Source organism: Lissotriton helveticus, chromosome 9 (assembly GCF_964261635.1).
Source record: "Lissotriton helveticus chromosome 9, aLisHel1.1, whole genome shotgun sequence".
Lineage (NCBI taxonomy): Eukaryota > Metazoa > Chordata > Amphibia > Caudata > Salamandridae > Lissotriton > Lissotriton helveticus.
This window is the reverse complement of record NC_136070.1, coordinates 1,154,905,477-1,154,929,204: the sequence shown is the minus strand read 5'-3', so window position 1 is coordinate 1,154,929,204 and position 23,728 is coordinate 1,154,905,477. Positions and strand designations below refer to the sequence as shown.

The 23,728-nt window shown below is 40.2% G+C and overlaps 1 protein-coding gene across 2 annotated transcripts in view; it reads left to right on the top strand.

The window, feature by feature from the left end:
* CACNA1D (calcium voltage-gated channel subunit alpha1 D) overlaps positions 1 to 23,728 on the top strand; it is a 1,365,963-nt gene that overhangs the window by 581,787 nt on the left and 760,448 nt on the right. For both annotated transcript variants that reach the window (XM_078661595.1, XM_078661596.1), the window contains exon 4: positions 19,583 to 19,722. In XM_078661595.1, coding sequence (XP_078517721.1) covers positions 19,583 to 19,722 — 140 coding nt within the window. The remainder of the gene's footprint in view (positions 1 to 19,582; positions 19,723 to 23,728) is intronic.

Genomic DNA, 23,728 nt, shown 5'->3' with positions numbered 1-23,728 from the left:
CGTGAGCATCCCACATGAAGCTAATTCTTATTGCAAATTTATCTCATAGGGCTTCTTATATTTTTGTGCAAGATAATGCGATTTGAGTTCCCTCTACACTCATAACATCCATCTGCAATAACATTTCTCATAGATAAAACAACAAAAGTTTCTGTATTTTGTTGTATACTTTGCAAAGCATTAAGGGTTTCTCTACCCTCCAGCCACATGAATGCAGGTGATAAACTTAAAGTGTTAGAGAAACTATTCCAGCTGTCCTTCTTGTGCCCTGCTCAACCAGGGGCTTCTAAAAGGGATCTAACTGACTTCAATACTCAAACAGGCACACAAAATCCTATAATATATTATTAGACCTGCCGGCCTTAGGGTGGTCTTCCACCAAACGTTTTGCCTGCTTACCTCCTCTCTCTGCTGATTTTTTTTACTGCCCTACGACATTTAACCGCTGCTGATCATTGCTAAAGTGCATGTGTTTCTCCCCTAAACATGGTAATAGTAGTGAATACACAATTGGCATATTTGATTTACTTGTATGTACCCTGTACAGTGGTATACCGTATACCCAGGGTCTGCCAATTAAATGCTACTAGTGGGCCTGCAGCACTTATTGTGCCACCCAGTACTTATTGGCCACCCACACAAATAGTCCTTTAAACATGTCTTAGGCATACCACTGCCGATCCTGTGTGTGCAGTGTTACTGGCATGTCAACTTGGCATTAAAAAACCCTTGCCAATCATTAAACATCCCTTTTAATACACACAAGTCACCCCTAAGGAAGGCCCTAGGTAGCCCATAGGGCAGAGTGCTATGTAACTAAAACACCTACATCTGTTCTTCACTACTATGAGGCCTACTCCTCTCATGGATTAATAATGGGAATTCCTTAATACACTCTTTCAAGCTATAATTCCTTGTTAGAAAGGAGTAGCGGTGTCATGTTTTTATATCTTTGGCACTATTAAATCCTCCTTACTGGTACATTACTATTTTTGATATTCCAGTTTTAGAAAGTGGACATTTTAATGCTCCTATAGCTCCAATATACTTCATTATTAGTACAATCGCACTTTGAGATTTAGGAATGTCGCGAAGATCATTCCGTTTATTCTTCCTTTTTTTCTTCCTTCTGTTTTTTGCTTGGAGCATGAAGATGTAAGGTTTTTTCACATTTGGTCTAATTACCTTGATGAATGTAAATACCAATTAAATCATACTTTCAAACTGTGACCACATGCCTGCCTTTATCAATTTGTCACTACAAAACAGAGCATACAGCTCTCAGACAATGAGTGATTTGTATAGGGTCACTGGAAAGTCCGAAAGGTTGTCTTTGTACCCCCAGAAATTTAGTGTCTTCTACGCCCCTGGGGCCGGGCGATAACTACAAGCCCTCATGTCAGCATCAGAAACAGGAAAGATATGACTCATCCAGTTAAAAACTTCGCTAAAATATACATTCTCGAGAAGCAGGGACTGAACTCATCGCTTAGGGAGCACAGAGCTAAGATGAAGAGGGAAGCCATCCAGTTATGAGCAACAGGCTGACCCAAAGCCCGCTCTAAGCATACGTTATATATCGGAAACAATAGGTCTGCCTGCAGAGTTGACGCCTGAGGCACAGCAAGAAAGCCATCCAGTCATGAGCAAGGGGCTGACCCAAAGCCCACTCTAAGCATATGTATGTACACTACAGAATACTACCTGTCCAGAGAAGACAAGTAGGATAGAAATTGATTTCTATTGTCAAAAAATATTTGCTCTTGGAACACCAAGCACTTAATAGTCACTCTGGACAAAATAATCCCATCATACGAGAGTATAAATTGTTTTAGTGCTAAAGTGATACATCGCTTCAGAATGGAAACTTTAGTTAAAAAAAAGAGCAACAAACAGGGTACTAATGAGCCAATATTACCATCTAGTGGTAACTCAAGGAATTGCAGGAACAAAATAAGACCGTGCAAACAACAAACCATTGCTAATTTCAGTAGTGTGGTTTTTTTTCATTTTGGTTAAAGTTTTAGTCGGGGTCACTGTTTTATGAGGAAAAGCCCCTTCATTGTAGGGCAATCAGATTTCCAGTACAAAAATCCGGGACGGGAATAGACAGAAATAGGACTACATGCTGGCATTCCTGTGAAAATATTCACATATTTTTCGGACCCCCTTGGGTCTGGTGATGGGCTCTGTGGACGCTAGTTCACCCCTCACTAAATCCTACTGTGTGAATGAAACCAGGTAGCACAACAGGGGACCCTGATCAAATAAACCTTTTCCCAGGTGTAATGGGAGCGCTAGTGTAACGTGAGCCTGCCCAGTACTATTAAACTGTGTGTGCTCACCCACCTCTCTTTAAAAGGATGTATGACGTTACAACGCATACTTTTACAACGCCTACCTTTACATCGCATTTTTTACAACGCATACCATTACAGCGCATAATGCTTTTGGGCGCTGGATAGTGAATAGTTTAATTTACTATTCCAACTCCAGTCCCTGTGGATAGTAGGGAAGGTGTTGGATAGTACATTAAACCTATTCCCTATCCTAGAGCGCCCCCAAGCGCTATGCGTTGTAATAGTTTGCGTTGTAAAAGTTGCGTCGTAATGGTAGTGCGTTGTAAAAGTTTTGTTGTAAATGCTGTTCACCCTTTAAAAACCGGGACATGGGTGCAGGTCCTTGTGTCAGTTCCCCTGCGACAGTTCTGTCCAGCTTGCCCACAGTCTGCTAACCTCTGCTGTATGTCTACCTGCTGCCCTCTGTTTGTGCCTCCTCTGCTCGGTTCTTGCTGTTTTTTGCCTTCTGTGCTAATTTTTCTGCCCTCTGTTTTGCCTTGTTCTGCTCTCTGTTTTTGCATTTCCTGCTTGTTTTTCTGCACTCTGTTCTGCCTTTTCTGCTCTTTTCGCTGCCCTCCATTTTTGCCCTTTCTGCTTGTTTTTCTACCGTCTTTTTTGCCTTTTCTGCTCTTTTTTTTCTGCCCTCTTTTTGTGCTCATCTGCTCTGTTTCCGAAGGTTTTTCAAATACTATTTCCTAACTATAAAGTCCCATATAGCCTTTGTTTTTTAAGTGAAGTTTTATGATTTTATTAACTAGTAGTCGTGTTTGCAAAGTGGCGGAGAAAGGGGTCAGGGCCTCCATTCATCTCTAAATAATCCTGCTGTGTGGGACTTACTGGAGGTAACAGGAGAGAAAGTTTGCCTCTTTGACCCTCAAGAGCCAAGGGGACTTTATCCCCCAGCTAGTAGTGCGCTAGGAGGCGCATTAGTAGAGTGGTGAAGAAAGGTGGCGTGGCCTCCGACAACCTCTCAGACTTACCGGAAGTAACAATAGGGGTTCAGCCCACAAGGACCCTCAGCATCCAAGGGGACTTTATCCCTCAACCAGTAGTGTGCCAGGAGGCACGTTTGCAGAGTGGTGGAGAAAGGGGGCAGGCCTCCAATCACCTCTCAGCAATCTACCTGTGTGGTACTTACTGGAGGTACCAGGAGGGGTTGTTGGCCCACAAGGACCCTCTGCAGCCAAGCGCAATTTAAAAGGGAGGGGGGCCTAGCACACCCCCTCCCAAGCCAATTTCAACCCCAGCACCAAAAACAAAGTCCCCTCTAAAACTGTGTTCTTGGAATATTAATGGACTAGGTCCAAAAACCACAAATAAAGACCTATTGTTATACCTTCAGCAGTTTGACCTAATATTACTACAGGAAACATGGCTGGTAGAGCCTTTTCACCTTCACGGCTTTAAATCATACCATCTTCCAGCCAATAGAACCTCAAAGTACGGTCATCAGAAAGGAGGATTAACTACATACATCTCGATAAAAACAATAAAAACAGCAAAAGAACTGCTGAGCAAGAACATATCGGGAATAGACAATGGAATAAATGCAGTACAGTTGGAATTCTCAATCGCGGGGAAAAATAAACAACAGCTGATTCTGGTTAATACTTACCTGCACCCGAAAAGTAAAAAAAACGGCGCCAAGTCCTTGGTGTCAGAATTGTTGAATCTTATAACAGAAGGTGAAACCCCGAACCTTATTGTAACAGGTGATTTTAACATGTTTCTCTCAAAAAGCAAAGGATATAACCACCCAATAGAAGACAAATTACATGAAAGGGGGATCCCTATACTGGAAGAATGCTCATGGGGTAAACAAACAACTTTATCCAAAAATGTATTAATCGACCTAACAAATTTGGGCCTCATTTCGATAAACGGCCGATCTCCGGGGGATCGACCCCAAGCTGCCACCTTTCACAACTTTAACTCTAGTACTGCGATAGATTATACCTTTCTATCTCTTTCGCTTTTCGCTTTTTCAAAATTGGTACATCCGATTTAAGTGATCATCTACCGCAAGAATTGAAACTGATGGCACAGGGGACAGCATTAACAACTCCAACCAGCATGCAAAATTTAACGACTACGTTAAAAATGCAAAAGAATCAAATACAAAATAAGTGATCCAGAAAAACTCTCTAGAGAAGCCAAGACCTGCTGGGAAAGTGTCAAGCCATCACATGACAATAACATTACCGCCTGGGAAATATTTTTGAAAACCTTTGGCTTAGCTAACGCAAAGTGCAATTTCTTACAAAAAACTTATGCACCAACGAGGCAAAAATATGACCCACAAGCTTGGCGGACATGTAATTCAAATACTCACCCGCTGACACCCATATCTCTGAAACTAACACATATAAAATCTGCAATCAATAGAACACTCCGCGGACTAAGGAAAAATGTGAGTGACAAACACCTATTAATCGATTTGAGGTCATTAAAGATCAACAAGAATAAGCTCTTGTGGCGAATAAAGCAGGACTCCACAGAAAAAATATGAGCGAAATTGCTTTACGATGCAAGGAGTAAAAACAGCGTGAGATTCTGGAGCACTGTCAATAAAATTGAGAATCCTAAAGCTCCCGGAATAAATTCGCATATAACAGAGGAGAGCTGGGTAGAACATATAACCACCCACTTTAACAACACAACTGACAAAGTAACACAAGACCTAGAAATTGGGGAAGAATACAAGAGGGGCCAGAAGTTACCATCCGAGGAGACCAACTTCCCAGGCTCAACAACACAGATCAAGGGAAGAATAGCGAAAGGCCGGAACGAGGGAGCCTCTGGACCAAATGGAACCCCACCTGCCCTCTACAAGCAAGATCCAAATTACTGGGCCGAGCAATTGCTCCCACTCTTTGAGAAAATTTGGGTGGTGGAGCAAATCCCGAGCTCCTGGATGGGTTCAATTATCGCCCCGATCTACAAAAAAGGCTCCAGGATCGAAGCCAAGAACTATAGACTGATTACTCTTAGTGATATAGATGCTAAATACTTTTCGGGGCTCCTACTAGAAGAGCTTACAGCATGGGCATAAAAAAAAAATCTAATCCCCATTAATCAGACCGGTTTCCAAAAAAACATAGGGACTACAACAAACATTATGGCCCTCTCCCTGCTAATCGACTCTACAATCAAATACAAAAAAATGCTATATGTGTGTTTCATCGACTACTCAGCTGCATTTGACAGTATAGATAGAGAAAAACTCTGGGCCAAGCTCTCAAGTTGGGACATAGATCCCAAACTCCTGAACCTAATAATCCTATTGCACACAGAAACCTGGATCCAAATAAAACTGGGGGCAGGCAATTGTCTATCAAGGAAAATAAAAACTACAAAAGGTCTGAAACAGGGGTGTGTTCTCGCACCGACCCTGTTCAACCTCTTCATGTCCGACCTTTCCGAAGACCTTGACAAATGCAACAATCACTCCCCAAAATTAGGGGGCCTGACTTTATCGAACCTATTGTACGCAGACGATTTGATACTAATAAGTCAAACACCTGTTGGCCTTCAACACCTCATCAATACAGCAATCAATTTCTCAGACAAGAACGGATTAAGCATAAACCAAGGGAAATCAAAGGTGATGATATTAAACCAGAAAATTAAAAAGCGACACCCACAGTGGTTTCAGCGAGATCAGAAGATGGAAACTGTTAAAGAATATAAATATCTGGGTGTAATTTTCGACTCAAAAGGCTCTTTCAAACAACAACAAAAAGCAATTAAGGACAGAGGGGTATCACTGGCCATTGCACTAAAGAGCATTAAGAGCAAAATAGCTGGTCCAAACTTAATCCCCCTGCTAGATGTTTTACAAGCGAGATTACTGCCATCGATAACCTACGGCAGCGAATGTATGAGAGGGCGAGATGAGTGCACCTTAGACAAAGTAGTAGCAAAGTCGATGCGAATACTATTCAGTCTACCATCGTACACCTCCCCAGCTCAATTAAGGCTTGAGTTTGGCCTACAGCAACAACAATTAGCACGCAAAGGTGCTTATGCAAAGTGCTGGCACAAAGTAAAGAGTGCAGAGCTAGGCACCTTGAATACTTATCTATGGAAGGAGCTGGAAAGAGATAAGGACAGCCCTGCAATGGCCTATCTCCAGACAGCAATAAACACCCTTGCGCTAAAAGACCTTTGGGAAGCAAGCTGCACGCAAAAATGCTTCAATCGGCTCGTCAACAAAACTGTTAAGATCTTATCCCTGGAAGAAGACAAAGTAGTTCTAACCAGGAGGATGCATGGATCGTTTGTGATCCAGAGTTACACCAGGCTGCAACCACAGGCCTACCTAGGTACTGGCTTCTCAAGTGCGGCAAAGGAAATCTTCTTGCAGTTGAGGATGGGGGTAATACCGTCAAATGAACACCTACCCCCATGGAAACGCTCGGATTCAAACATAAAGTGCAGACTCTTCAAGGATACTAAGGAGGACGTACTGCATTTGTTATGCAGCTGTAAAGCCCTAGATACTGAAAGAAGGAGATATCTAACACAGCTGTGGAACCAAAAACGCCTGCGAACTCGCCGACAGGCATTGCTGGCCTGCTTTAACGGGGAAGATATTCAACTAGCCTGCAGACTGGTTCACTTCATGAAGTCAGTAAACGTCGCACTAAACTTAGCCGTTACTCCGTGAACAGGGAAAACCATGACCAGCGGAAAACTCCGATAAGTAAAGAACCTTTCACTTGCCAGTGCTTGTATAAGTTTTTGACTTTCCTGCTACTGCAATTACAAAAGCTATTCAAGGACAGTGCCTCACAGGTTTTATTGGGTCTTCAACTTTTCCTTATGTAAGGATAGCACAAGATGCACTTTTCCACACGCTGATTCCCTTTTTTATCTATTAATATTGCAAATTAAGAAATGTTTTTATACTAATGTGATTGTATGAAATGTCTAATTTTTATATCTAGTTTTATGTACTTTAAATGGCGCTCAACCAAGTACTTTTTATGAATAATTGCAAAGATTTTTTATTAATCAGGCAATAAAGAAAATTACTTACTTACTTAAAAAAACCCAGGGACCCCATCCCCCACAAACTGACAGCAACAATATTAACAACATTGTGGTGACTTGAAAGTAGACCACCGTCATGACAGGCTGTATCCGAGCTTTCTCCAGCATAGTATCTTCCTAGTGCTATTTATTAAATGTTTGAGGTATTCCCTCACGAAAAGCAAAGTTCAGATGATAGATATTGCTTTAAGACGTTCCTCCATCCATTTCTCAAATATACACCCTACACAGGAAAGAAAATGAAAATGAAATCCCTCTCTTGTATGGTTTGCTATCAGACAATTAATCAACAACTTACACTCAATTTGTATCAGTAGTGGCAGAAGAAAAACAAAATCAACCTTGAAAAAATAATAATACATTTTGAGCTTCCATGGAAAACAGTCATCCAAAAAAGTTACTCAAATTTGCAAATTCAGAGATGCTTTTTTCTCTTCTCAGAGGCAATTTAATTTTTCTGCATTAGCGTTTGTACCCCATAGCATGTTGATGACACTTAATAGCAATTATAGAAAGTGAGTATTTTTACAGCAATGAAGAAAATTTGGCATCGGTACTAAATTATTTTGAGGACAATTGTATTGGCTGTCTAAGAACATTGGGTCTCCGAAAGGTACCATGATTTATTACTGAATAGTGGAACTGCTATGTGACCACTTGGAAGGGGGTGTAAAAAGAAATAACACTATGGCGAGTTGCATTACTCTTTTGCTTCCACTGTTAGGAAAAATCCTCCATCCTTCTATCATTTCATGGACACTTTGAAAAAAGATCAAAGCGTTCAAGAAATGAGACAAACTCAATCATTTACAGGTGCTCCACAACTGCAAATGCCTAAATAATCTAAAGAAAAGTGCACCCAATGGCTAATCGAAGTGGGACAGCTGGGAACATTTTCGGGTGAAATCTACCTTGAACCGATAACTTACCCTCCACAATACAGGCAGACACCAAACATTCCCCTTACTAGAAGCCAACCCTTCTCCTAACCTTAACCCTCCTTTTTTAGAAGTCCATAATCTCCCTAAATTTAAAAATACATACATTTTATTCTCTGACTGCAGCTGCTGCGTCCCTCCTGTCACGTTCTTGACGCTCCATTGACTAAAGAACAAGATGCAAAACCAGGGACGTAGGAAAAAAATGGAAGCAAAAAAAAGAAAGCATCCATTTTTTACCATGGTAACCAATGTAATGCCCAGCTTAATAAAAAGGAAAAAAAGTTGCTATACTTTCCAAAACATTCACAAATTATTTTTCTAGTTATTTCTAATTTTATAAATAGATATTTATTGTGGTATATAATTAACAAAACTAATTCATTTTCTCCGTTGTTTAAAAATGGTACATTTATTTCAACTTGGATTTTTTTAAATGTATTTATTAACATTTCATTGATTAATCAACTTTGTAAAAAATATGGTGTGGTGACAGAAATGTAGGGATACGATTTCGCACGCAAGATCATTTCTATGACATAGGGAATCCCACAGCCTTAGGTTTCTTTATATTTGCACGCCTCCAGCGAACGGCGAGGGAGCGGATCCTTGGGTTTCCTGCAGAGCCTGCTGAGTGCACCCTCCCTTACTCAGCTCATTCATTCACCAGATCCTACTAGATGGGTATCAATATTATACACTCTGTGGGCCAAAACTGTATGGGGCGACTGGTGCGAACACGCGGGGCCTGGGAGACAGACCTGCGCATGACCTTGACAGATAACTAATGGGCCTATTGCGGCATGCAGATCAAGCTTGTTTCTATAAACCGCCATCTTAGGCTTCTTAATTTACAATTTCTACTCAGGGAATTTCTCACTCCAGCTAGACAACACAGGATAGATCCAGCTAGATCTCGTGCTTGCCCCTGGTGTTGGTCGGACTATACTATTTTTTCACCTGGCATGGGAGTGCACACCCATTGCTCAATTCTGGCACACAATACTAGGTATGATGGCAAATATCACAGGAGAGCTGCAGTAGCCGCAGCCATTGGTGGTGCTCTTGGGATGTGTGGTGGAATTGCCTTCAGGCACTAGGTATCTGACTGCTCTGGCTTTCTCATTGGCTAAATGCAGGGTGGCTCTAAATTGGGGAAGAGGCTCAACTAATGCCACAGAGGACTGGCTGCGGGATCTTTTTCTTGTTATGACAATGCTGAGACTTGCGTTACCTTATGGCACAGTTTGGGAAACCCAGCATTATCGTATGTTGTGGAATAGCAGCAGTCCACTTCAAAAGGAGTTTACTACAACAGTGGAAGGAGACAGGGACTGATAAAGTGGGAATGTGCCCTGTGCTCATTTCAAATGCGTCCTACTATCACATCGGGCACTGGCACTTAAGGGAAATCCTTGTATCTGGATATGCACTTGGTGAAAGAGCAAAATGTATTTACTCAAAGTGATGTTAACCAGAGGCTTAGCAGGCTGATGCATTGTCCCATTCCCCATGCTGTAGTGGGCGGAAGCAAAATGGGAATGCCACAACAACAAGCCAATTGGGGAAATCCCCTTTAAGTAACTATTTTATACATATTAGTTCATTAAAATCAAAGGGGCAGATTTATGAAGGCTTTGCGCCGCCGGTGCGTCATTTTTAACATGGGAAAAAGTGACGCACCGGCGGCACAAGGCCTTCATAAATCTGCCCCAAAAGGTCTTTGCTAACACCAGACCTAAAAAAGTGTCCAACTGACTGACAGCTTGACCAACTTTTTTATGTAGCACATCATACTGCTATTCTGCCACTTCTAAGTGATGTGAAAAACATATGTTTCTACTGCCCAATATAATGATGCTAACATTACCGACCAACGAAGTATGAAAGTTTAAGTTATTGGCTGGACTTTAACTCATAACCTTAACTAGCTGAACCATCATGGCTAGGGAAGGGAGCTATGCAGCAACCTAAATAGAAGGTTGTCTAGTAAACATGTATTAAAACTTGCATATTTATTTGCTGTTTTTTAAAACATATAACGATAGACATTTGGCAAGGAAGGTATTCACAAAATGTAACTGTTTTTAACCTGCTGCCTTTGAATATTAAGAAAGTTGGTATGTAGAAATGCTTAGTGTATAGCCCACCCAAAATAAATGTAAAATCAAAATGTAAAGATAATTAAAACAATATTAGCAAACAGACATAGACTCGAATATAGTGAAATATGCCAGCAACAGGATATGAAATCACCATATACCATTCCTCTCATCATATAAATAAATAGTTAAATATACCGAAACAAATTTGATTAAAAAGAGTACACGTTGATCAAATATGTTGTCATAATTCCTCAGTAGACTAAAGACAAGAATCAACCGATTTAAAAATTAATTTATCAGATTTACTATTAAAACAAATCTTGACTGCTTCATCTATAGTTCTTCATACTACTTCCCAGAGATAAAACTGTAAAAAGTATTTAGATTTAATAACTTAAGGCAAATGAAAACTATATGTTCTATTGTTTCCTCAGCTTTGAGGCATAGGCAGCAGGTTCTCGCAGATTTATCAAATGCGTGCCACTCACTTTCAAACTGTAACACTGACATGTATATAGTGATCTCAATATTGACATGTCACATTTTACCCTTGCTTCTAAATCAGTATCCAAATATGACCGTTGGTTGTGTATATAAGAATTGTGTACATAGCGTCAATTTTAAGTCATCCATATAAAAAAGTGCTTTAATTTTTAATTGTAAGAGATTATTAAAATGTTCAGTATTCATAATTTATAGTGTCTCCAAGGTTGGGATTTGATAAATTGAGGTGATGTTATTAAGACGTTTAGTAATAAATTATTTAGAGCTCGTAGCTTTTGAAAATATTTCCTTATAAAAAATATATTTCAAATAATTCTCCTCAGCTTTGACAAAACTGATCATATAGCTAGTAAACTGGAAATTCTCAAGGAAAGAAAGTGATACCAGATCAAAGCCAAGCCATATTATGCAGTGTGATGTGGGGGATCTGAGATTAAAAACAGAGTAAAGACTTTTGATGAAAAATGTTGACAGACTTTGCAATAACTGTATCCTGAAAGGCAGGTGAGCCATATAACAAATTACATGGCCATTATGCGCATCCCACATAGTCATGCACAACGCTCTTTGTGGTGTTGCTAAGGGCTATACAACGATGGGGAAATTTAGTAAAATGTGATGCACTGCAGTGCAGCAACTAAAGTTTCTGTGCTGCGTTGCATCAGAGAAAGAGTTCAAATCAGTTCCACCTTTACCGAGATATGGCACTGTTTTTTCTCTTCCTGCTCTCCCGCACTTTAGGCTGCCATGCGCCAATGCACACAGCCTTTCACCGTATTGCAAGGGAGTGTGCATTCTGTAAAGCTTAGGTTGTGTACTTGAAGAGGAGCCTTTCCAGTAGAAAAAAGAAAATTATATTCTTATACTTTTCCTACTTTGTGTGTGCGGCACAGTGTACAACATATGCAAAGTTTGGAAAATATTGAGAAATTAGGACATCTGTCCTCGACTTATCCTGCCTCAAGGAGGCGTAAGGTTTTGGTGCAAATTCTTGTCGAAATTTGTTAGTAAATATGGATTTGCGTCAAAGCCCACGTGTGCATGGGAATGCTCATGTACCACCTGTGGTACACACCCTTGACGCAAAGTAGCAGAAAGTAGTGCACAACTTTGACCAAGTTTCGAACGAAAATCATGAATTGCATTAGAAAGACAGGAAAGTGAATATAACCACAGCGATTTGCGCCAGGCTTGCGTTACAAAAGCAACCCATACCATGTGCAAAGTGTTAGTAAATATTGGCTCTAGTAGTTGATTGGAAGCATGTGTACTCTATGTGAATTTGTTGTCAATTACAACCCCTAAATATGGATAATTGTTAACCTGCTCAATGGTGAGAAACTCAATCGTCCATGTAAAGCCATCTTTACAGCTGCCAATTGCATTATTTTGGTTTCGTCTAGATTAACCTGGAGACAGTTCTCCCCATTGTAGTGATGCTGTCACTTCGGTGGTCTCTGAAGGCCCTTCTGTGTCATTGATAGAATATTTAGTCAGCACCTGCCAGATAAGTTGTATATTCATTTCCCGACTTGGGGGTACCCCCCCATGCGATCAACAAGGTAAATTGCTCAATCAGTTCCAGTGAACAGTCTACTATATCTGTATTGAGGCAAACCGATCTGAGGTCTAAGAATATTCACGCGTTTGTTAAAATTGGGTTTAAAACCCTTGTTCCCAACATACGTTATGGTTGGGACTAATTTCGCTTAGCTTTACGCCTACATTCCTGTTGCACAAACGAGCCGCCTCAATCTCAGCTGGATTCCTGTCCTTTCTGCCTGCGCAGGCACCGTTTCGGCTGCCTAGCACCCGCTTTACAGGCAGAATTGTTTAGGTGCAAAAAAGGACACCTTCCTGCACTAAAACAATTCAAAGAGGCGTTTTCCTCTTTCTAAGTTTGCCCTATGTTGTGTATGTATTCATGCACGCGTAAACGCTCGCGCATTCACTCTTTGTGACTCGTGCATGTATTTTCTTTCAAGTGTACATTCACTGTGCGTGACTCGCGCTTATGTTTCCTTTTGAGTATATCTCGTGACATGTTATTACTTGAATGTGCATGCCTCGCTACCCTGTACAGTTTGTTCATGTTGTATTCTTTGCTTTAACTGCTACTGTCAAGTCAGTTACCGCTGACTACTTGGAGCCTTCAGTTGTATGCAGGGAGTGCTTCTTAATCTACCAATAAACTTACTTTTATCATCAATAATTCTGTGGATAATTACTCTACAATTTGGCGACGAGGGACGGAGCATTTTTGGACCTTTTAAGAAGCATTTCCTGGCTAAATTCTACAATTTTTACCTCTTTTACTAAGAACATCGGAACATATCATTGAATATTTTTTTTAAGATTTCCAGTACCTGCAACGGAAACGAAAACTAATGATCCAAGGTTTGGAATCCATTTGCTTTTCTTTTCTGCGTGTTGAAGTGCGTCTCTGCAACAGCTTTCCTTCGCGCTGGCGAAAACCCTCATCTGTGCTACGCTTGGATGATTTTAGGCGGAAGCGATTGCTGTACTTCCTTTGAGACGCTACTCTCCGTTGGCTGATTAATGAAAATAAAAGAGGTGACTTCATTTCTTTTTTCCCGTCCGTATCCTAATACAGTAAAAAAAAAAAACGGTGAGATTCGGCTTATTAACAACGGAGTGGAAATTGAAAAGCAGAAAAGCGGCTGTGATTAAAACAGAGAAGCGTTCGTTTTTTCTTGGAATCGTCTGACTGTTTCTTCAACAACCAAGTACTTTACTTTTCCTCATTGGAATTACTCTTTAACAACCATTTATTTATTTGTTTACTTACAGGAGAGACAAGTTGTTGATACCGAGTGTAATTTAACTCTCTATTTCCACCATTATGTGTGCTCAGGGTTACACTCTTTCTCCACCACAAAGTTATTAGTCAGCTGGTAGTTCTCCTTGTATGCCCTGGATTGAATGGAAGGCTTATTTTTTAAATTATATTGAAACATTAGATGCCAATGGGAAAATGAAAGCTCCTGAAAAAAAAGGTATTTTCTTACACTGCTTGGGACCTGAGGGGTTAAAAGCCTTCAATCAACTACCTACATCACAAGCAAGTGGTGATATGAATGTCTTTGATAAGGCTATATATGACTTTGATAAATACTGCTCTCCTAAAGTATGCATAGGAATTTCTAGGTATAAATTTTTTCAGAGGAAGCAGTTAAGTGAGGAATCTGTTGATAATTTTGTTTCTTCTCTAAAAACTTTGGCGTTAGATTGTAAATTTGGTAATTTACAAGAAGATCTCATCAGAGATCAGGTTGTTATGCACTCCAGTAATGACACTATACAAGAAAGGCTGTGGATAAATGGTGATGAAAACTTAGATTTTATAGTATCCATTGTTAGGAAAGCTGAACTTTCCTGTAGGAGTGCACAACAAGTTAAAGGCAAAGGTGCTTCAGTTAGTAAAGATGTTGTTTCAAAGATTAATCACAAGTATGATAACACAAATAAGGATTTTTCTAAAAAGAAACAAATATTTTCCTCCAAAGGAAATTCTGAGGACTTCAAAGGTAACTTAAAGTGTTTTAGATGCAACAGCAAATCACACTTAGCAAATAACAAAATGTGTCCAGGTTTAAAACAGAAATGTTCAAATTGTGGCTTAATGGGGCACTTTACCTCTGCTTGCAGAAGGAGTAAAGTTAACCAAAAAGTGAAATGTATTGAATTGAGTGATAACAGCGATGATGAAGATTTCACAAATGACTCTAACAACTGTTCTTTTGTTCTTAACATAAAAGAATCCGTAATTCTGAATGTAAATGACACTACTATTAAGAAAAAACCATTATGTGATATGGTTATTGGAGGTGTAAAGATCAACATGTATGCTGATTCTGGATCACCTTATTCTATAGTGTGTGAATCTGTTTGGAAAAAACTGTTTGTACCAAGACTAAGTAGTCACTTAGAGAAAAGTGACATCAATCCTGAAGGATATTCTGGTGGAAGGATAGATATTTTAGGGTTCAGAACCTTAGTTTTCAGATTCAAAAACAGAAAGTGTATTGCAAAATTATATGTCTCAAAGAAGGGTCCTTCAGTACTTAGCTGGTTTGACTGTGGTAAACTTGACATCGTACTGGACCCTAATAGTCCCAATCCTGTGATGCTAATTGATGAACAGAATGGTATATCTTCTCTGATGTTAAATAAGTTTCCAAATGTTTTTTCAAAAGGCATTGGGAGGTTAACCAACTTTAAACATGAAATTCGTTTAAAAGAAAATGCTTGTCCTAAAATACATAAAGCTAGAAATATCCCCTGTGCCGTTAGAGATGAAGTAAAAAATGAATTAGACGCTTTGATAGAAGAGGGCATAATAGATAAAGTTAAATCATCTGAATGGGTTTCGCCCATAGTGGCTGCTAGACGGGCCAATGGCAAGGTAAGACTATGCATTGACCTTCGCCATCTCAACAATAATATTATTGTAGATCAGTTTCCCCTTCCCCGTATTTCTGAGATGTTATCTGTTGTTGGGGGGTCTAAATTTTTTTCAACCATCGATTTATCTGCTGCGTACCATCAGATAGAGTTAAATGACAAAAGTAAAGACCTGACTGCATTTATTACACCTTTTGTGTGCTTTAGATTCAACAGGATGCCATTTGGTTTAGCGTCTGCGGCAGCAATCTTTCAGAGAGTTATGCAGGACATTTTAAAAGATTGTAAAAATGCTATCTGTTTTCAAGATGACATTTTAGTTTTCAATGACGACAAAGACAAGCACATTGCTGCTTTAGAAGAAGTTTTAAGTGCACTCAACGCACATGGCCTTACCATCAAGCATGAGAAATGTAAATTTGGTGTTCATTCTGTAAATTACTTAGGCCATGAACTCTGTGAAGAGGGAATCAAACCAAAACCTTCGCTTTTAGAAGCCATTGAGTCTGCTCCTCATCCTCAGTCTAAAGATGATGTAAGATCCTTTCTAGGTTTAGTCGAGTTCTACGCCAGGTATGTCCCTGATTTTTTATGTAGAACGTATAATATCAGACAGTTGATTAAGAATAGAGTTGTTTTTGAGTGGACGAATGAATGTGAGAAGGAGTTTTGTGATGTAAAGAGCGCTATTTGCTCTGCAAGTGCACTTTCTTGTTTTGATCCTTCTTTGCAAAACATCATCACTACTGATGCTAGTTCAAAAGGCTTAGGTGCTGTGTTTACTCAAAAAACGAATGAAGGAAAAGAAGTCATTATTGCACATGCTTCCAGGGCACTTACGCCTGCTGAAGAGAAGTATTCCACAATAGAAAGGGAGACTTTAGCATGCATTTGGGCTTTGGAACATTTCAGGGTGTTTGTCTGGGGTAAGGAATGTATTCTGAGGAGTGATCACAAACCTTTAGTACGGCTTCTTACTACAGAAGGCATGTTGAGAGCCTCAGCCCGTATTGCACGCATGTCCATGCGTTTACAAGACTTTATTTATAATATACAATATGTACCTGGTAAGGAAAATGTTTCTGCTGATTTCTTATCTAGGATGCCCTTACCCATTCAAGAGGATTTGCACAATGAATGGGATGATTTCCAGATTGCCATGATTCATGATGAGGGTCCTATTTCTATTGATCAGACTCTATGGAAGGAAAAATTTGAGGATGATGAAGTTTTAAAGAATGTAGCTAATTACATCACTAGTGCTTGGCCTGATAAAAAGTGTTTAGATTCAGAGTTGAAGAGTTTCTGGGAAGTGAGATCAGAGCTTTCATGTTGTGAGAACATCATTAAAAGAGGAGAACGTATTATTCCACCAGTGGGTGTGAGGAAAGTTATAGTTTTACAAAGCCATGAAGGTCATAGTGGCATGGTTAGAACCAAACAACAAGTTAAGCATTTATTTTGGTGGCCAGGGATGGACATGTTTATTGAACGATTAGTTAGGAATTGTGTTGTGTGTGCAAATTCTGATAAGTCTTTAGTTACCCTCAAACCAAATATGGGTACACATACCATTCCTAACAATCCATGGGAAACTATTGCGATAGACATTATGGGTCCCATTGGTTGTGAATCTAAGTATGTCATTGCAGCTATTGACATTTTCTCTAAATGGCCTATTATCAAAATTGTTCAAAAAATAGATACTGATTCTGTACTATGTTTTCTGGATAAAGTTTTTATTGAAGAGGGTCTACCAGTAAGAATTATTTCTGACAATGGTGTACAATTCAATTCGAAAAAAGCCAATGATTATTTTTCCAGACTTGGCATTACCCATTCCACTACTTCTTTATATAACCCTAGTGGGAATGGAGTAATAGAGAGATTTAATAGGGTTCTTAAGGGTGCCATACAGTTTACTGGTAATGATGACAAGAAATGGGAAGTTGAAATATTTAAGAAAGTCTGGATGTACAGAACAAACATGAATCCCATGACTGGGTATTCTCCTTTTGAAATCATGAGGGGAAGAATTCCCAGAACTAAGGTGAATCCGTCATGGTTGGTCAATTCCACTGCTTCAAACGTGGATTTGAGTAAAGTTAAAGAAAACCTCATTCGCACCCATTGCACTAATAAAAAGTACTTTGATGAGAAATTTGGTTCAAAAAAGGATCCGACAGTGGAAGTTGGTATGATGGTGAAGGTTAAAAAACCGTGGAAGGTCAAGAAAGGTGAAAGTTCGTTTATGGGCCCTTTTGAAGTTTTAGAGGTATTAAAAAATTCAGTGAGATTATCAAACAATAAAGTTTGGAATCTCAGTAGGATTGCTATCCTCAAGGCTGATAAGAATGTTTTTTGTAAAGAATCTATTCCTGAACATTCTGATCTGTCATATTTGGATGAGGATTCAGGTGAGGGTGAAGCTTGTGATGATACAGCTGCCATACCCTGTTGTTCAAGTAGTTGTTACACCAATCAAAATACAGCTGCAATACCCGGTTGTTCAAGCAATAGTATTGCCAATCAAAATGTTGGTGTTCAACATAGTGTTTCTTTGCCCAAAAGAACTACAAGAAAACCCAAGTGGTTATCAGATTTTGTTGCTTACATGACAGGAAAAGTTTAATTTTCTGGTTATTTTTGTTTGTTGTTTTTTTTTGTTTCATTTTATAAGGGGGGAAGGTGTGTTGTGTATGTATTCATGCACGCGTAAACGCTCGCGCATTCACTCTTTGTGACTCGCGCATGTATTTTCTTTCAAGTGTACATTCACTGTGCGTGACTCGCGCTTATGTTTCCTTTTGAGTATATCTCATGACATGTTATTACTTGAATGTGCATGCCTCGCTACCCTGTACAGTTTGTTCATGTTGTATTCTTTGCTTTAACTGCTACTGTCAAGTCAGTTACCGCTGACTACTTGGAGCCTTCAGTTGTATGCAGGGAGTGCTTCTTAATCTACCAATAAACTTACTTTTATCATCAATAATTCTGTGGATAATTACTCTACACCCTAGAATGCTGCACACATAGAAAGAGGAAAAAACAAGGAGAAGAGAAATAAACCTATTTCAACTTGTTATGCCTCACCTCGGGAGGCGTATGGATATGGGGCTTCCTTGGCTTTGCATCACTTTGTAAATCTGGGACAGCATCAAATTCCATGGGTGCCGCATGGGAAACCCACCACAACTCCCATGCAACACCTCCCTGGGACGGGGTATGGTGACGCAGCAATTTGTGCTGCATCGCCTTACTCATGATTTATGAGGCCACTCAAATCCACGCAGGGTGGCTTTGCGTGGCTTCATAAATCTTTGTGAGTCCTATGTCATGCATGTACCACTTTACGTGGTGCAGAAGTGACGCAAGACTCCCATTTGAGCCCCAGAACATTTAAAATGGACTGAAACCAGGATATTGCACTTGAAACGTGAAGAGCAGAACACGAAGGTCCTGCTTCACAAATGTAAATTTACACTTTTGTGTAAGTTTACTATATTGTTGCTGTTCACAAACTCCGAGTTAATAATAAGTTTATGACAGCAGAGACTCCACAGTCGGGGCGGAAAACCAAAGGGAGAACAGATACTTTGACATTTCCGAATTAATATTTCCTCAGTCTGTTTTAAATGTTAATTGGGGTAGGTTGTTGACTTCAGATTTTAAGTTATCAGCTCCCAGGTATTACCCATTTACACCAGTAGCCAGGGCCGGACTGGGAATCACAACCGGCCCTGGCAAACTGCTTGGCTGCTCTCCCCAGGAAGGGAAGGGGGGTGCAGCCGAGTTGCTTGAAAGGGTCGGTTTCGGCCTATTTTGTTACCAGGGGCCGATAATTGCCCACCCCCGGTGACAAAAACGGCACCCAGGGGCCCAAAACCGCCCCCCACCCTGGCGGCCCACTGGGGAAACACCTGTGCCCGCTACAGCCAGTCCGGCCCTGCCAGTAGCACACAGAGGTAGAAAGGATAATGTTTCATGATTCCTAACTCTGTAATTCTTAGCCGTCGATATTTATTGGAATGAACTGTGTTATTCACAGATCTCTGCCGCAGAAGAAGAATGCCTCTTTAAATAGGATTGGTAGCTATACAAAGCATAAAATGTCAGTGTACTACCTGCACGTTCATCATTTTCCCATGCCTTGTTTCATGATTATAGTTTTGTCATTTTTTGTTCTAATATTTTTCTCTTTCTTTTTTTATAGGAAAAAGTAGAATATGCCTTCCTAATAGTTTTTACAATTGAAACATTTTTAAAAATCATTGCCTATGGATTATTGATGCATCCCAATGCATATGTACGGAATGGATGGAATTTACTGGATTTTGTGATTGTAATAGTAGGGTAAGTAAATTACACTTTAAAGTGCATGCATTTTCAGTTTATGTGCTTATTATTGATTTTATGTGCTCCCATCTTCTTAACTTTCATGAAAATGTTGCTTGACCTAAAACTTTGGATTGTTGCCTCTCTTTCGAATGACCCTTTACTTACCTTCCATCAACTGCATGGATCCTTTCTCTGAGTATAGCCAATTCTAAATTGCCCTCCTGTCAGCCTTAATATCTGTCATTTTATTTCTTCAAATTCTCTACATCACATTTCATAGATCTCAACCTTTTTCTTGTTAAACCAGACTTCTGCAGCCTAAGACTACACAATCTCTTCTATCCCATCCATTCATCCTGCCAATCATTTGCATGAACTCATATACCTTCACTAACCATCTCGCCTGCAAATTTATTTTACAACAGTGAAACTAGAGTAAGTGCATGAATTGTTTTTTTTTTGAGAGCACAAGACTAACCTCAATAACCATTAATGTTTGGATTAACCACCTACCTTGTGTTCCAGAGTAAACCTGCTACTCACTGTAAAGCACTTAGTGCCTCATCCTGGGTACTCTGGGATAGTACACCCTATCTAAATGCAATGTCGTGTTGAATGCAGTTACAATACCATATAATGAAAGTGTCAGTAGCTGTCTGTGTGAAGAAGCATGAGACCCACTAAATAGTCACTCTACTTTGAGTATTTGCCTTCTAAGGTATGTCATTCATCTACTATAGAAGGGACGGTTTGGAGTAATAGTCATTGGGTCATTTATTATCATTTACTCATTTAGAGGTGGCCACCTTCATCAATTTGGTAAGCCGTCCAATGTAGTTGCCTTCCTCTAGTGTCTCGGGAGAGATGGTTAAGCTGTAGCCAAAGTTGTTGTTAGCCACCTACGAGTGTGATTGTTGAACCTTGGACTGGCTGATCTGTAATGCATGTTGCCAAAATTGCCTGGAATTAGTCAGGGCTAGTGCCAAAAAGAGATTGTTAGTGATCATACCATATAGCCCTGAGACTACCCTTTTGAAGCTCTTCCCGGTCACCAGGGATTTTACTACAGGAAGGTCTGTTAGTGCATTGAGAAAATGGCCCACTCAAAGTTGTAGGTGATATGAAAAGTGATTGTTTTGAGGAAGAGGGTATTATCAAAGCCAAATTCATCACATAACACATGAAGAGCGTTGAGAGAGCCACAATCCAATATCTGATCTAACTTAAAAGTCCCTTGAAATGTTTTACTACCAGTTAAAATTCCAGTGTTGTGCCTTAAACAAGCAGATAAGTTGTTCAGGAAGTTATTGTTGTGTAATTTACACACAGCTTTCTAGGTATGGAACATGGCTCCAAGAACAGAAGTGTGAAGACCTGGGATTACAGAACTATGGCTATTTAAAGGGGTTAGTCATTTTGGCATCAGGGTGTAAGTTCCTCTATAACTGGATCCAGAGGAGGTACTGTGAGTGGAAGCAACCATTTATGTGAGATTGTGTGCCATGCAGCATAAGTCTGTATGCATTAATCTTAAACCTGCTTATGCCTGTTAGCTAGTGATTTATAGACTTCAGTCTTGGTTTTGTCCCTCCCAACATGAATTGTTTAATAGTAGTGTTAATTTTCATCAGTGTAGATCCGTGGATTTTCAAAAATAGCAGCCCAAAAACCTACTTGTATGTTTGGGTTGCAACCATCCTATCTACTTGTATTCTTACCTTGTTGATAGAGTGATATGATAGAGTGATATCTTTTGAAGTAGTTTCTTCTTTTCAAAAGAGGAGGTGATAGGGGAAGCCTTTGCATATCACTTCGCCTATCTGAATCAGTCTCGATAAGAAGCTTCCATTGCTGACTTCAACTGACTGGTTATCGTAAAGCACACACATATCCAAGATAAACCCCTGTCCATGGCCATAGTTCTGAAGAATCTGGAAGAAATATTACCACCCGAACTAGGTGAATGCTTTCTCTGTGTCAAGAGAAATGGTCAGGATGTTTTCTAGCATATCCTTGCAAATCGTAATAGGCATGTCAGAGCCCTCAAGTGATTATGGGAGGAGTGGCCTGGTGCGTATCCTACTTGAGATTCGTGGACTATGGGTGATATTACACTGCACAATTTATTGGCAAGGGTTTTCACTAGAATTTACATATCCTCAGTAATAACACTATGGGGCAAAAACTAATGCAGTCAAGGGAGTCTTTCCCTTCTTTAGGGATAAGGAAGATTACTGCCATAATTGAAATAACTAATTGTGATCCACAATCAACCATTTCCTCAAACATTGCAGGGAGCATAGTTGTCATTAAATATTTTCTGCCTTTTTAGAACTAACCACGGAAGCCATCTTTGCCTACAGATTTGCAGCTTGGAAGGTACAAGATATCTTCAGAGATTTCTTACAGGGTAATCTCACCAGAGAGCATAGCTCCACCTTTCTGCAACAAGTATGATAGGGCTTGACAGTTTAAATAAAGTTCTTAAGATGCCACAGTGGCTGGTACCTCTGATTTGTATAAGTTTCATAACGGCTCTACATTGCGTGGGTCAATAGGTGGCCCCCAGCATTACAAACAAGCGATATGGCCAAATGGGTATCACTTTCCTTGCTAGAAGTTGTCCTGCCCTTTTTCTTGGTGTAAGGTTCACCAAAGCCCTCTTGGCATTTGCTCTATAAAGGGATTCAATTGTGAATTTAGCATTTTCTAATTGTAGCCGTAGAGCGCCCGAGGGCCTGACATTACAACTAATTTTAAGAGATCTGATGAGTTGTTCAAACTACGTTTGTTAAATGTTCTCTTTCTGCTTGGCAATGCGGAATCTCACATTGAATTTCACATTGACAAGATCTCATCAGGTCATTTGCCCGCTGTCCGGATACCTGCCGATGTGACCAAGCCTGCATTGTCATCTTATATGTTCATATATGGAACCTAAGTATATTTTCTTCTCTGGGGCTCTGTGTCTGGTATTCAGTATTGTTTGACCTGGCCCCTTTTGCAGGGTTATTCCAGAACATTTTCCCACCCTCCTGGTTGTGTTGGTTTTAGGACTCTGGGCACTTTACCACTGCTGATCAGGGCTAAAGTGCATGTGCTCTCTCCTGTAAACGTGGTGGGATTGGTCTACACTTGTTTGGCATATTAATTTACCTGTACACTCCTTGTACAGTGGTATCCTATTTACCCCGGGCTGTAAATTAATGCTACTAGGTGCTTGCACCACCCACAGAAGTAGCCTTTCAACCGGTCTCAGGCTTCTGCTGCTGCATGGTCTGTGTGTACAGTTTACTGCCACAGTGACGTAGCATTTAAAGGGTTTGCCAAGTCTGAAACTACATTATACTACATATAGGTCGACCCTAAGGTAGGCCCTAGGTAGCCCATTGGGCAGGGTGCTATATAGGTAAAAGGTAAGACATGCACCTTTGTTGTGTGGCATGTCCTGGTAGTGACAAAAAACATATTTGGTTTCTCACTACTGTGAGGCTGCTCCTCTAATAGGTTTGCATTGGGAGTTCCCTAGTATGTGTTTCAGTGGTACTTTCTGATATGAAAGAGGTAGCATGACCATGTTTGTTATGTTTGGAATATTGGTAATAAATCCTGCTTATTGGTGAAAGCGGATTTGTTTACTAATTTAGAAATGCCACTTTTAGAAGTGGGCATTTCTTTGTGCTTATGACTCTTTGAGCCCTGCCTGGTTATGTATTCACTATCTGGGTTTGGGAGTGATAGGGGCTGGGGATGTTCATTCACTGTAGACAGTCACAAGGGGGAGTTGAGGTGTGTCCTGCCTTTCCTGGGTGACTCATAGTTGGGGTGAATAGGCCTGGTCTGCATTTAGAGTGGTGGTAGGAGCTGTCCCCTGCACCTGAATAGGGCTGTGCCTGTGTTTCACAATGCTGTATCTACCCCCCCTGTAGTGTGTCTGGAGCCAAGGCTGGGGATTGAATGGGAGTGTTGTGTACTTCTAAAGTTGTTTGAGGTGCCCACAGAACAAAGACTTTGTGAGTAT